This window comes from Oncorhynchus tshawytscha, linkage group LG31 (genome assembly GCF_018296145.1).
Source record: "Oncorhynchus tshawytscha isolate Ot180627B linkage group LG31, Otsh_v2.0, whole genome shotgun sequence".
Lineage (NCBI taxonomy): Eukaryota > Metazoa > Chordata > Actinopteri > Salmoniformes > Salmonidae > Oncorhynchus > Oncorhynchus tshawytscha.
In genome coordinates, this window is record NC_056459.1 from 10,390,717 (window position 1) to 10,406,488 (window position 15,772).

General features: G+C 40.1%; 1 protein-coding gene across 1 annotated transcript in view; it reads left to right on the forward strand.

Moving 5' to 3' along the window:
- Positions 1 to 6,183, forward strand: part of LOC112229274 (synaptotagmin-11) — a 32,752-nt gene extending 26,569 nt beyond the window's left edge. Inside the window, exons 4-5 of the mRNA XM_024395107.1 lie at positions 5,348 to 5,468; positions 5,552 to 6,183. Of these exons, the coding sequence (XP_024250875.1) occupies positions 5,348 to 5,468; positions 5,552 to 5,862 (432 nt within the window). The 3' untranslated portion in view covers positions 5,863 to 6,183. The remainder of the gene's footprint in view (positions 1 to 5,347; positions 5,469 to 5,551) is intronic.
- The last annotated feature ends 9,589 nt before the right edge of the window (positions 6,184 to 15,772 follow it).

Below are 15,772 nucleotides of genomic sequence, written 5' to 3' on the forward strand. Positions count from 1 at the left end.
AGAGCGAGACATATGCAAGCAGTTAAAAAGAGTGAGACGGAGAGAAACTAAGAGATGAACAGAAAGATGGGCCACAGGTCTATATACAGTAACAGTCAAAAGTTTGGACACACCTACTCATTCAAGGGTTTTTCTTTATTTCTACTGTTTTCTACATTGTAGAATAATAGTGAAGACATCGAAACTATGAAAGAACACAAATGGAATCATGTAGTAACGAAAAAGTGTCGATTGGGTTGAGGTCGGGTGATTGTGGAGGCCAGGTCATCTGATGCAGCACTCCATCTCTCTCCTTCATGGACAAAAAACCCTTACACACCCTGGATGTGTGTTGTGTCGTTGTCCTTTTGAAAAACAAATGATTGTCCTACTAAGAGCAAACCAGATGTGGTGTATCGCTGCAGAATGCTGTGGTAGCCATGCTGGTTAAGTGTGCCTTGAATTCTAAATAAATCACAACAGTGTCACCATCAAAGCACCGTCACATCTCCTCCTCCGTGCTTCACGGTGGGAACCACACATGTGGAGATCATCCGTTCAACTACTCTGCGTCTCACAAAGACACGGCGGTTGGAACCATAAATCTCAAATTTTCCTCATCAGTCCACAGATTTCCACCGGTCTAATGTCCATTGCTCGTGTTTCTTGGCCCAAGCATGTCTCTTCTTCTTATTGGTGTCCTTTAGTAGTGGTTTCTTTTTCAGCAGCAATTTGACCATGAAGGCCTGATTCACACAGTCTCCTCTGAACCTTTGATGATGAGATGTGTCTGTTACTTGAGCTCTGAACCATTTATTTGAGCTGCATTCTGAGGTGCAGTTATTCTAATGAAATGATCCTCTGCAGCAGAGGTAACTCTGGGTCTTCCTTTCCTGTGGCGGTCCTCATGAGAGCCAGTTTCATCACAGTGCTTGATGGTTTTTACTACTGCACTTTAAACTTTCAAAGTTCTTGAAATTTCCCGCTTTGACTGACCTTCATGTCTTAAAGCAATGATGGACTATCGTTTGTCTTTGCTTATTTGAGCTGTTCTTGCCATATTATGAACTTGGTCTTTTACCAAATAGGGCTATCTTCTGTATACCTCCCCTACCTTTTCACAACACAACTGATTGGCTCAAACACACATCAACCACAAACTAGAATGGTCCAAACACACCAAGACAGTCGTGAAGAGGGCACGACAAAGAGTTTTCCCCCTCAGGAAACTAAAAAGATTTGGCATGGGTCCTCAGATCTTCAATAGGTTCTACAGCTGCAACATCGAGAGCATCATGATTGGTTGCATCACTGCCTGGTATGGCAATTGCTCGGCCTCTGACCGCAAGGCACTACAGAGGGTAGTGCGTACGGGCCAGTACATCACTGGGGCTAAGCTGCCTGCCATCCAGGACCTCTACACCAGGCTGTGTCAGAGGAAGGCCCTAAAAATTGTCAAAGACCCCAGCCACCCCAGTCATAGACTGTTCTCTTTACTACCGCATGGCAAGCGGTACCGGAGTGCCAAGTCTAGAACAAAAAGGCTTCTCAACAGTTTTTTCCCCCAAGCCATAAGACTCCTGAACAGGTAATCAAATGGCTACCCGGACTATTTGCATTGTGTGCCCCCCACCCAACCCCTCTTTTTTACGCTGCTGCTACTCTCTGTTTATCATATATGCATAGTCACTTTAACTATACATACTATCTCAATTGGGCCGACCATCCAGTGCTCCCGCACATTGGCTAACCGGGCTATCTGCATTGTGTCCCACCCACCACCCGCCAACCCCTCTTTGCTACTCTCTGTTCATCATATATGCATAGTCACTTTAACCATAACTACATGTACATACTACCTCACTCAGCCTGACTAACAGGTGTCTGTATGTAGCCTCGCTACTTTTATAGCCTCACTACTGTATATAGCCTGTCTATTTATTGTTGTTTTATTTCTTTACTTACCTATTGTTCACCGAATACCTTTTTTGCACTATTGGTTAGAGCCTGTAAGTAAGCATTTCACTGTAAGGTCTACCCACACCTGTTGTATTCGGCGCACATCACAGATATAAACTTTGATTTGATTTGAAGGAAAGAAATTCCACAAATTAACTTAAGGCAAACCTGTTCAATGAAATGCATTCCAGGTGACTACCTCATGAAGCTGGTTGAGAGAATGCCAAGAGTGTGCAGAATCTCAAATATAATATATATTTTGATTTGTTAAACACTTTTTTTGTTACTACATGATTCCATGTGTTATTTCAATTTTTTGATGTCTTCACATTTATGCTAGAATGTAGAAAATATTAAAAATAAAGAAAAACCCTTGAATGAGTAGGTATGTCCAAACTTTTGGCTGGTACTGTATATTAGAATTGTGTGCATACCGGAAGTGTAGGTGGATGGGTGGGTTATGGAGGTTTGTCTGCCATATTCTTGTGCAAGGCAGGTTTTGTGTGTATGTGTGTACTTTATGGGTACTTTGTGTGTATATATGTGTGTAATGTACAGTGCCTTCAGAAAGTATTCACACCCCTTGCCTTTTTCCACATTTTGTGTTCCAGCCTGAATTTAAAATGGTTTAAATTGAGATTTTGTGTCACTGATCTACACACATACCACATCAAAGGGAAGTTGTGTCTTTAGAAATGTTTATAAATTAATAAAAAATTAAATGTCCTGATTCAATAAGTATTTAACCCTTTTGTTATGGCAAATCTATATAGGTTCAGGAGTAAAAATGTGCTTAACAAGTCACATAATTAGTTGCATGGACTCACTCTGTGTGCAATAATGGTGTTCATACTTTTTAAATGACTAACCCATCTCTGTACCCCACACATACAATTATCTGTAAGGTCAGTTAGAGTTGAATGGCTGTGATAGGAGATAACTGAAGATTGATCAACAACATTGAAGTTACTCCACAATACTAACATACAGTTGAAGTTGGAAGTTTACATACACCTTAGCCAAATACATTTAAACTCAGTTTTTCACAGTTCCTGACATTTAATCAGAGTAAAAATTCTTAGGTCAGTTAGGATCACTACTTTATTTTAAGAATGTGAAAAGTTAGAATAATAGTAGAGTGATTTATTTCAGCTTTTATTTCTTTCATCACATTCCCAGTGGGTCAGAAGTTTACATACACTCAATTAGTATTTTGTAGCATTGCCTTTAAATTGTTTAACTTGGGTCAAACGTTTTGGGTAGCCTTCCACAAGCTTCCCACAATAAATTGGGTGAATTTTGGCCTATTCCTCCTGACAGAGCTGGTGTAACCGAGTCAGGTTTGTAGGCCTCCTTGCTCGCACACGGTTTTCCAGTTCTGCCCACAAGTTGTCTATGGGATTGAGGTCAGGGCTTTGTGAAGGCCACTCGAATACCTTGACTTTGTTGTCCTTAAGCAATTTTACCACAACTTTGGAAGTATGCTTGGGGTTATTGTCCATTTGGAAGACCCATTTGCGACCAAGCTTTAACTTCCTGACTGTCTTGGGATGTTGCTTCAATATATCCACATAATTTTCCTACCTCATAATGCCATCTATTTTGTGAAGTGCACTACTCCCTCCTGCAGCAAAGCACCCCCACAACATGATGCTGCCACCCCCGTGCTTCACGGTTGGGATGGTGTTTTTCGGCTTGCAAGCCTCCCCCTTTTTCCTCCAAACATAACTATGGTCATTATGGCCAAACAGTTCTGTTTTTGTTTCATCAGACCAGAGGACATTTCTGCAAAAAGTGTGATCTTTGTCCCCATGTGCAGTTGCAAACTGTAGTCTGGCTTTTTTAATGGCGGTTTTGGAGCAGTGACTTCTTCCTGGCTGAGCGGCCTTTCAGGTTATGTCGATATAGGACTCGTTTTACAGTGGATGTAGATACTTTTGTACCTGTTTCCTTCAGCATCTTCACAAGGTCCTTTGCTGTTGTTCTGGATTGATTGCACTTTTCGCACCAAAGTATGTTCACCTCTAGGAGACAGAATGCGTCTCCTTCCTGAGCAGTATGATGGCTGCGTGGTCCCATGGTGTTTTATACTTGCGTACTATTGTTTGTACAGATGAACGTGGTACCTTCAGGGGTTTAGAAATTGCTCCCAAGGCAGAGCCAGACTTGTGGAGGTCTCCAATTCTTCCAATTTTTCTGAGGTCGGCTGATTTCTTTTGATTTTCCCATGATGTCAAGCAAAGAGGCACTGAGTTTGAAGGTAGGCCTTGAAATACATCCAGAAGTACACCTCCAATTGACTCAAATTATGTCAATTAGCCTATCATAAGCTTCTAAATCCATGACATCATTTTCTGGAATTTTCCAAGCTGTTTAAAGACACAGTCAACTTAGTGTATGTAAACTTCTGACCCACTGGAATTGTGATTAAGTGAAATAATCTGTCTGTAAACAATTGTTGAAAAAATGACTTGTGTCATGCACAAAGTAGATGTCCTAACCAACTTGCCAAAACTATAGTTTGTTAACAAGAAATTTGTGGAGTGGTTGAAAAACGAGTTTTAATGACTCCAACCTAAGTGTATGTAAACTTCTGACATCAACTGTAAATGACAGTGAAAATAAGGAAGCCTCTACAGAATAAACATATTCCAAAACGTGCATCCTGTTTGCAATAAGGCACAAAAGTAATATTTTCAAGCATGTTGGTGGCACATGTTATGTGTATGTATGCTTGTCATCGGCAAGGACTAGGGAGTTTTTTATGGTAAAAGTAAACAGAATAGAGCTAAGCACAGGCAAAATTATAGAGGAAAACTTGGTTCAGTGCTTTCCAACAGATACTGGGAGACAAAATCACCTTTCAGCAGTACAATTACCTAAAACACAAAGTGGATTTGCTTACCAAGATGTCATTGAATGTTCCTGAGTGTTAAGATTTGACTTAAATTGGCTTAAATCTATGGCAAGACTTGAAAATGGCTGTCTAGCAATAATCAAGAACCAACTTGACAGAGCTTCAAGATTTATTTTTAAGAATGGGCAAATTTTGTACAATCCAAGTGTGCAAAGCTCTTAGAGATTTACCAAGAAAGACTCACAGCTGATTCAATGGTGATTCTAACATCTATTGACTCAGGGGGTTAAATACTTATCTAATCGATATGTTAGTGTTTTATTTTCCATTATTTGTCCCCCCAAAAAAAAAAAAAAAATCCACTTTTACATTATGAGTATTTTGTGTAAATAGTTCATATGCAAATCCATTCTAATCCCACTTTGTAACACAGCAAAATGTGGAAAAGGTCAAGGGGTGTGAATACTTTGTGATGGCACTGTATGTGTCTAACTGTAGTCTCCCCGCTGTGTGTGTGTGCATCTACATTCTAACCCTGTGCTCTCTCTGCAGTGTGTGAGCCGTGGGGAGCTACTGGTGTCTCTGTCCTACCAGCCTGTCACTCACAGGCTCAATGTGGTGGTGCTGAAGGCCAAACACCTGCCCAAGATGGACATCACTGGCCTATCAGGCAGTAAGTACTACGCATACACACACAAACACACACACACACACACACACATCTCACCCACTTTCCCCTCTATCCATCCCTCACAGACCCCTATGTGAAGGTGAACGTGTTCTACGGCTGCAAGCGCATTGCCAAGAAGAAGACGCACGTGAAGAAGTGCACCCTCAACCCCGTTTTTAACGAGTCATTCATCTACGACGTACCCGCCGAGCTGCTGGCCGACATCTCCGTGGAGTTCCTGGTGGTCGACTTCGACCGTACCACCAAGAATGAAGTGGTGGGCCGCCTGGTGCTAGGTGGCCAGAGCCTCATGCACACTGGGGTCACCCACTGGAGAGAGGTCTGCGACAACCCCCGCCGGCAGATTGCCAAGTGGCACAACCTGGGCGAGTATTAGGATGGCTCAGAAAAATACCTGAAAATTTTCAAAAATCGTGCAATTTCTCGGAGTGGATATTCTGTCGAAAAACCACCACCCCCACTACTATTTCAAATCTATTCTCTTAGAAAATTAAAGAATGAAATAAAACCCTTCCTGCCTGAAGTAAAGACACCCAACCAGACCACCGGAACCCCACCCAGCATGGACATGTATGGTTGGACCAGTCACTTCTATGAAAAATTCCTGCAACCATTGAGACAACCACGGGGGCTGAGAGAAATCTGACCAGACTTTCATGAATCATTGACCACAAAAGACTTGATTGAAGATTTCAAAACCAAAATCTGAATACATTTTGTATATATATATATATTATATATACATTTGTGTATATATATATATATATATATATATATATACATTTGTGTGTATATATATATACGTATATATATATATATATATATGTATGTATATACGTATATATATATATATATATATGTATGTATATACGTATATATATATATATATGTATATATGTATATGTATATATATATATATATATATATATATATATATATATGTATATATATGTATATATATGTATATATATGTATATATATATATATATATATGTATATATATACATATATATACATATATGTATATATATATATATATGTATATATATGTATATATATGTATATATGTATATATATATGTATATATATGTATATATATGTATATATGTATATATATATGTATATATGTATATGTATATATATATATGTATATATGTATATATGTATATATGTATATATATATATATATATATATATATATATATATATATATATATATATATATATATATATGTATATATATATATATATATATATATATATATATATATATATATATACATATATATATATATATATATACATATATATATATATATATACATATATATATATATATACATATATATACATATATATACATACACACACACACACACACATACACATATATATATATATATATATATATATATATATATATATATATATATATATACACACACACATTTGAATGTATACACAAATATATAGCCTTCACATTCAATACTGTTAGTGAGATCCATGTGGTCCTACCGGTTGGGTGGGTGTGTGAAGGGGCTGTCGTTCTTCCAATCAGAGTTCACAACAGAGAGTGCATCACAACCCTACCCCTGACCCCCCTCCTCCAGCCCCCACCACCCATAGGTATAAACATTCCTTTACTTGCATGCTTGAATAAGTTCAAAATAAAACACACCTGGGAAGGAAGAATACAGTAGGTAATACTCTCTCTTAATCTTAACCAGGGCTGCATTTCAAACTCATAAAAGACACCCTCCTCCACTTACCTTCACCTTTGCCCTTGGGGGAACCCCCGTGGCCATCTTTGTCGTTGGTTCAAATGATTAGCCAATGAAAGGAAGTTGGCAACGTAAGCCCCTCAGCCCTCGTTTTTGATTGAGTTTGTGAGTGTACAATTATGTTCACTCTGGGCCTGAAACGCCCCATAATTCAATTCACGACGATTGTACATCCGCTAAGAACAGTCCGACAAAACTTAAAACCAACATTAATATGGAGAAGTCAACATACAAGTGTAAGTAAAAAGAATGTACATAAGTTAGAAATTGTGCTACTAATGCACATGACGGCTCAAACACGTATCATAAAAGTAACAATGTTTTTGTTTGGTTGGCTTTTTGGAAACGTTAACTTGCGCACTTAACGTTCTCTGACATCACACTTTTACATTGTCATTTTCCATTTACCTGATATAAATAACTTAGTAGAGGATGGCTAACATTCGATGTCTGCTGATGCGTTGTCTTAATTGACTGTAGCGCATATAAGGCACACACAACAGTTCCATGATGACTGAAAACCGTGGGGTGAACGAGTGACACATTTCCTGGGAAAGAACGGTCCATTTCAAATGAATTACTTCTTCCCTTGTCTTGCAAGTGTCAACTCGTCAGACGTCATGATACGTCATCGGAAGCGTCCACTTAATTTGAGGGGAGAGGGTGTGTCTTTTGTGTGTGTTTGAGTGTGTTTGAAATGCAGCCCTGGTGTACCAATTCCCTTTAAATCAGGAAGTATCCCGTGGTACTGCACAGGATTGGGGGGGGTTTATGTTAATTAGAGGGTGTGCTTCATTTATATTGCAATGGGGCAGTTTTTTAAGGTAGGAAAATGTTTTTTTAACAGGATTGGTAATATTAGAGTCATGGTTAAATTATGGGATACTATATTTAAGTAATAAGGCACGATGGAGTGTGGTATATGGCCAATATACCACGGCTAAGGGCAGTGGTATATTGGCCGCGATGCGGAGTGCCTAAGAACAGCCCGTAGCCGTGGTATATTGGCCACATACCACAAACCCCTGAGGTGCGTAATTGCTATTATAAACTGGTTACCAACGTAATTAGAGCAGTAAAAATAAAGGTTTTGTCATACCCGTGCAATACAGTCTGACATACCACGGCTGTCAGCCAATCAGCATTCAGGGCTCGACTCACCCAGTTTATAATACAGTATTTACCAGGGATAATACAGTTGTTGCTAAGTGTTTAAGTTATATTCAGGTAAGGCTATGGGGCTGTCTTGATGATATTTATCACTACTTATGTTTCTTTTTTTCTATGTGGATTAAATGTTTCATCAGTAAGCTCACATGCAGCAACAATATCCATGAAAGTCAATAGCCAAACTGCATGTGTCAGAGCTTTTGCATGCACAGTGTAACATGGGCTTGAGTTCAAGCCAGCTCTCTTAGAGACAGGGACAAAATGGAGACATTCATTTTGTGGGGCAGATTCATACCAACACTGGCATAACAATCAGACATGATTCACTTTCAGTTCACGTACATGTTGGAAAACCTGTGTTCAGTATATTACAATGTGTCTATGATAAGTGCATTGTGGAGCTAATCAAAACAGTTTCATATAAATTGAGGGGATGGAATAGAACTCTGCCACGTCTCAGTGATATCCCTTCACTGAACCCTCCCTCAGTAGCAGACAAGGTTAGTGGATTGGGTCTGTCCCATTACAGTAAATGGATGATTTCTGGTTTTACTTTGTGACTGCTGTTGCTCTCACTATCATTTGATTGGTGCATTTATTTTTTAGACCTGATGCGATTGGTTGAGGCAAGGCTGTAGCCATGTAGCATGGGTATCTATAATTCACTGGACCTTAATGTACCGAAACCCGTTGTTTATAGTACATCTGTTGTCATAGTGACCAAAGGACCATTAGTGTATCTGTAACTTTGTGTCTGTATCACCAATTTTTACCAGTATAACCAATTTTATCAGAGTGAGCTTCGTAGTTTATATGCTGTTCCACAGTGGCCACTGGACCCTGTATACACTTGCCTGGCAGTGCATTACTCCTGTTAATTTATGTGAATAAATAATTAATTCAAATGATTAGAATTTATAGCCATGCTACTGGTAACAGCTCAGTATATCCTCGTTTGAACTCTGCATCTTAAGAATTGTACATTCATTTTTTTCAATATATTTTGTGTGTGGTGAATATGTGTGTGAATTTCAAATGTTAGTCTCCTGCAATGTCACAACCACTGAACTCATCAAAGATGTCCGTGCCGTCAGCTCTCGTTCTGGTTGCCTCTCTTCTCCCCGAGATCTCTCTCTCTCTCTCTCTGTGGCACTGTCCCCATTGTCATTATTATTTATTTATTTTACTCTGATAGTCAATAGCAATCAAAGGAAGTCAAGCTGTCACCGCACACTATGTCTCTTTGCTGTGGGTGTACACTGCTAACCTCTTAACTTGAATGCTGCATGTCCCTACACTCCCACACAGGTAAAAATTGTACACAATCCGCTTCACTGGCCACTGAGGTGCTCAAACTGCATCCCTACAAACTGGCTTCAATGAGAGTTTGATCTAACTTGAGCTAGCAAACACATCAACATTAGTGTTTGTTATAACATTATTTGCGTGGCGTAGTCACTCAGTAAGCTTCTTTTCCTAATGCTTGGCGTATCACAGCAACGGCCATAGCACTTATGGCGCTGGAAGTGGTTAAGTGGGCAGTTGTGTCCTTTCCTATAAAAGTAATCACATCCCATAAGGAACTGAATAGGCAGTACTCACATCTAGGCTGCACACTGAACATTTTGGATGTTTGATCACACTTTGAAAAGCCCAAAGCAACCTTTGTTTTTATCACTGGTTGATTTGACCAAACTTTCTTTGCTACGGAACTAGATTTGTTTTTTGCTCTCTTTTGCTACTTTTTGAAGAAGAAAAAAAAAATTGATTTGTACATATTGTAACATAGGAGGCTAATATCTTGTTGTTTTTGCTATTGCAACGGCTTTCTTCTGTGGACGAAGGAGAGGACCAAAGCGCAGCGTGGTTAGTGTTCATCATGTTTAATAAAGACCATAAATGTGAACACTACAAAATACAAAACAACAAATGTGAAGCAACAGTTCTGTCTAGTGCAGACACACGAAGACAGAAGACAACCACCCACAAGACCAAACACAAAACAGGCTACCTAAATATGGTTCCCAATCAGAGACAACGACTAACCCCTGCCTCTGATTGAGAACCATATCAGGCCAAACATAGAAATGGGAAAACTAGACACACAACATAGAATGCCCACTCAGCTCACGTCCTGACCAACACTAAAACAAAGAAAACACAAAAGAACTATGGTCAGAACGTGACAGCTATCAAATTGCCATATGAATTGGTCTTAGTTAGCCCCCTCACACACATTTATTTTAGTAAAAAGGTACACTTTCCCAGTTCAGTTCTTGACATCATGTCCTTAGTCCTATAGTTTCCCCTCTCACAGCCGTGAGAAATTCATATACTGAACAGATGCATCTGTTGGTCACAGACACCTTTAAAATAATAGCCCTCACTTAGGCCTCGGGATCTCATCACTGTATTTTTGTGGGATTCAAATTGCCATCGATAAAATGCAATTGTGTTCGTTGTCCGTAGTTTATGCCTGCCCATACCATAACCCCACCGCTATTATGGGGCACTCTGTTCACAACTTTGACATCAGCAAACCGCTTGCCCACACGCGCCATACATGTGGTCTGTGGTTGTGAGGCCAGTTGGACATACTGCCAAGTTCTCTAAAACGATGCTTATGGTAGAGAAATAAACATTCCATTCTCTGGCAACAGCCCTGGTTGACATTAATGCAGTCAGCATGCCAATTGCACGCTCCCTCTAAACTGTGGCATTGTGTTGTGTGACAGAACTGCACATTTTAGACGTGTGCATTTGAGCCTTTTATTGTTCCCATCATAAGGTGCATCTGTGTAATGATCAGTCTGTTTAATCAGCTTCTTGATATGCCACACATGTCAGGTGGATGAATTATCTTGGCAAAGGAGAAATGCTCACTAACAGGGATGTAAACAAATGTGTGCACAAAATTGGAGAAGAATAAGCGCTGTGTGTGTATGGAACATTTCTGGGATCTTTTATTTCAGCTCATTAAACATGGGACCAACACTTTACATGTGTTTTTATATTTTTGTTCAGTGTAGATACATGCACAGTATCTTCAGTTTCCATCAAAACTAATATATCAAGGCAACTTGTTGAAACAAAATACAATTTTCATTAAGAATCACTCTGTCCCAGCAGCTATTTCAGTCTTTTGGTTTCATAATGTTTGGTTGATAATAATCACAACAGCCGCACAGGTTTTGATGAAGAGAGATGATTAGTAGTTTTTTCCTATTCAGAGTAATGTCCTGTGACTATGATTTTGTATTTGTAGGAGGCTTGCAGTCTGGGGCATAATTTAATAATGTGGATATGAGAGCAGTTGGAGTGAGGCAAAAATTGCATTAGCTCTAACACCGTAACCCCAACCTGGTCTTAGCTTGGGCACAGAGGTGCTGGGCAGTAGCCTGGATGTGTGTGTGTTTGCATTAACCATATGGACCCCTGAAGACAGGCTTCTATGCCCCCATTTCTAGTGTGAGCACAGACATAAAGCACATCAGTCTCACCACTGAAAGGCCAATGGGTTGTAGTCCACTGTTTGGTCAACTTTGCCCAGGAGGTGCTAACATGGTTGCTGAGGAATGATGTGATGTTATCTTTATTCATTGCTCTGGCAGTGCTGGAGAGTTAAACAATGTATCTAGTGTGGAGTGTTCAGGCTCCTAACTCTAACTTCACTAATAGGGGTTGCGTTCAATATTCTAAAAGTGTTAAAAAGTGGAGCATATTTGAAAGGCGAAAGGAGAATGACAGTATCTTAGCATTGCGGGCCTAATTCTGTAGAAAAAGATGGCTGTAAATGTGTCGGTTGGTTGGTTGGTAAGGACACCGGTGTTTTTTAGCCTCATGTCTGTGCATGACAGATAATTACTGTGAGAGGTGAGAAGTTTGGCTACAACAATGTGAGTTCTGTTCATGACAGGAAGGTTTAGTCAAGATCAAATCAAGATATATCATAATTGCAAGTTAACTTGTTTTAGAAAACAAATCATGTACGTTCTCCCATTTCTTTATTCTTTGATAGATTTTCCAGTTTCCTATTTCTATGTTCTCACTGTTTCTTTTCTGACTTTACTTTGAGACACGGGTTGTGCATATTACAGGTGCCTGTGATCAATATTCAACAGTTTCCTCCTCTTGTGAGCGTTTTCCTTTGTAAATAGCACAGAAAGCACCCTGCAAAGATCAGCAACGATGTCCCATATCACTAAATAATCCAAAACAAAATGATATGCTCCGTCTTTGTTACCCTCTGTTTTGCTGGCCTCACCCTGAACCCACAGCACAAATAAGCCTATTTTATAGATCTCTACATTTAAATACCGTATATCCTTGTGTAAATTACTGTTTGTTCCCAAGCACTATCAGGCAGATGCACTGCCGCCTGTCCTTAAAGTATGTGATTGTTCCCCCTGGAATGGCAAAGGGTTCTCCCCTCGCTGTAAATGTGTTCCATTGTTGGGGTGCCCTCCCTCTTCCTATCCCTTGGCCCGCACTGAATCCACACTCCTTCTTTCCTTTCAGACCCTTCTTTTCCTCCATTGACAACCCATCCCTCTCTTTCGTGTGTTGTACAGACAAATCTGAGGTGTGAATAAATCTGACGGGGGGGGTAGCCTCACCGGTTAAGAACGTTGGGCAAGTAACCGAAAGGTTGCTGGTTCGAATGCCCGAGACGACTGGGTGAAAATATGTTTATGTGGCGTTGAGCAAGGCACTTCACCTTAATTACTCCTGTAAGTCGCTCTGGATAAGAGCATCTGCTAAATGACTGAAATGTCAAATGTAAATAAAAAAGAGAACAAGGAATTGATTCATTGGTTATGAGTATCCCATTGGCTATCATTGATTCACCGCCTCAGTCAGAACTGTATGTTGTGTGGGTGAAATGCAAAATAAGACAAGTAGTCTGAACTGGGTTTGAAATGCATAATGCTATGAAGTCTATGCTAAATATATTACACTAATGCTGACTTGTTGAATTTGTTAACACAACGAATGTGCAAATAAAAAAAATAACTGATACACTATTTCTGAGTCCTTTTTCTACGTCACCTGGCAGACACACGACAAGCTCACTGATGTCTCTCTGGATAAGAGCGGCTGCTAAATTACCAAATTGTAAATGCATCATTTTCTCAGACACAAACTCTGTTCTCGGACACAAATCTCTGTGAACACGTACACACACACATTACACATTTTCCCAATACGCTACAGATGACAAGATTTACAGCATGAGAATATCCAGTAGCCTATAATTGTCTGGTCTAGCTAATTAAGATCAAACAATGCACAGGAAGCACACAGCAAATAGGGACATACAGTTAACTGCCAAAATAAAGGAAATGGTAACATAGTGTCTTAAAAGGGTGTTGGGCCACCACTAGCCAGAACAGCTTCAACGCACCTTGGCATACAAGCATTTCGCTACACTCGCATTAACATCTGCTAACCATGTGTATGTGACAAATAAAATTTGATTTGATTTGATTTGCATAGATTCTGCATGTCTGGAACTCTATTGGAGGGATTCAACACCATTCTTCCATGCCAAATTCCATCATTTGGTGTTTTGTTGATGGTGGTGGAAAACGTTGTCTCAGGCGCCAGTCCAGAATTTCTTACAAGTGTTCAATTGGGATGAGATCTGATAACTGAAACAGCCATGGCATACATCATTTTCAAGCTCATCAAACCATTCAGTGACCACTTGTGCCCTGTGGTTAAGGGCATTGTCATCCTATTGGGGCATAGCCATGGTATCAAAAATAATGCCCTGCCCAGCATTTTTATATGTGACCCTAAGCATGATGGGATGTCCATTTTTTTATGAACTCAGGAACCACACCGGTGTGGAAGCACCTGCTTTCAATATACTGTGTATCCTTCATTTACTCAAGCATCTCCTTTATTTTGGCAGTTACATGTACATGCCTAGTATACAGTGCATTCGGGAAGTATTCAGACCCCTAGACTATTTCCACATTTTGTTACGTTATAGCCTTATTCTAAAAATCATTTTTTCCCCCTCATCAATTTACATACAATACCCCATAATGACAAAGCAAAGTTACATAAGCATTCAGACCCATTACTCAGTACTTTGTTAAAGCACCTTTAGCAGCGATTGCAGCCTCAAGTCTTCTTGGGTATGATGCTACAAGCTTGGCACACCTGTGCTTGGGGAGTTACTCCCATTCTTCTCTGTAGATCCTCGCTCTGTCAGGTTGGAAGGGGAGCGTCGCTGCACAGCTATTTTCAGGTCTCTCCAGAGACGTTCGATCGGGTTCAAGGTCCTGAGAGCACTGGAGTAGGTTTTCATCAAGGATCTCTTTGTGCTTTGCTCCATTAATCTTTGCCTCGATACTGACTGGTTTCCCAGTCCCTGCCACTGAAAAACATCCCCACAGCATGATGCTGCCACCACCATGCTTCACCGTAGGGATGGTGCCAGGTTTCCTCCAGAAGTGATGCTTGGCATTCAGGCCAAAGAGTACAATCTTGGATTCATCAGACCAGAGAATCTTGTTTCTCATGGTCTGAGAGTCCTTTAGGTGCCTTTTGGCAAACGCAAAGCATGCTGTCATGTGCCTTCTACTGAGGAGTGGCTTCAGTTTGTCCACTCTATCACAAAGGCCTGATTGGTGGAGTGCTGCAGAGATGGTTTTCCCATCTCCACAGAGGAACTCTGGAGTTCTGTCAGAGTGACCATCGGGTTCTTGGTCCCCTCCCTGACCAAGGCCCTTCACCCCGATTGCTTTGTTTGGAAGAGTCTTGGTGGTTCCAAACTTCTTCCATTGAAAAATGATGGAGGCCACTGTGTTCTTGGGGACCTTCAATGCTGCAGACATTTTTTGGTACCATTCACCAGATGCCTGGACACAATCCTGTCTTGGAGCTCTACGGACAATTCTTTCAAACTCATGGCTTGGTTTTTGCTCTGACATGCACTGTCAACTGTGGAATCTTATATAGACCGGTGTGCGCCTTTCCAAATCATGTCCAATCAATTTAATTTACCACAGGATGAACATTGGAAACAGGATTCACCTGAGCTCAATTTTGAGTCTCATAGCAAAGGGTCTGAAAACTTATGTAAATAAGTTATGTTTTTATTTGTAGTACATTTGCAAAAAATTCTAAAAACCTGTTTTTGCTTTGTCATTATGGGGTATTATTTGTAGATTTAATACATTTTAGAATAAGGCTGTAATGTAACAACATGTGGAAAAAGTTAAGGGGTCTGAATACTTTCCGAATGCACTGTACACCACCACCTACGCATGGCACGTAGCCTAGATGTTAGAGAGACAGTTGCTGGTTCAAGACATAGGCCAG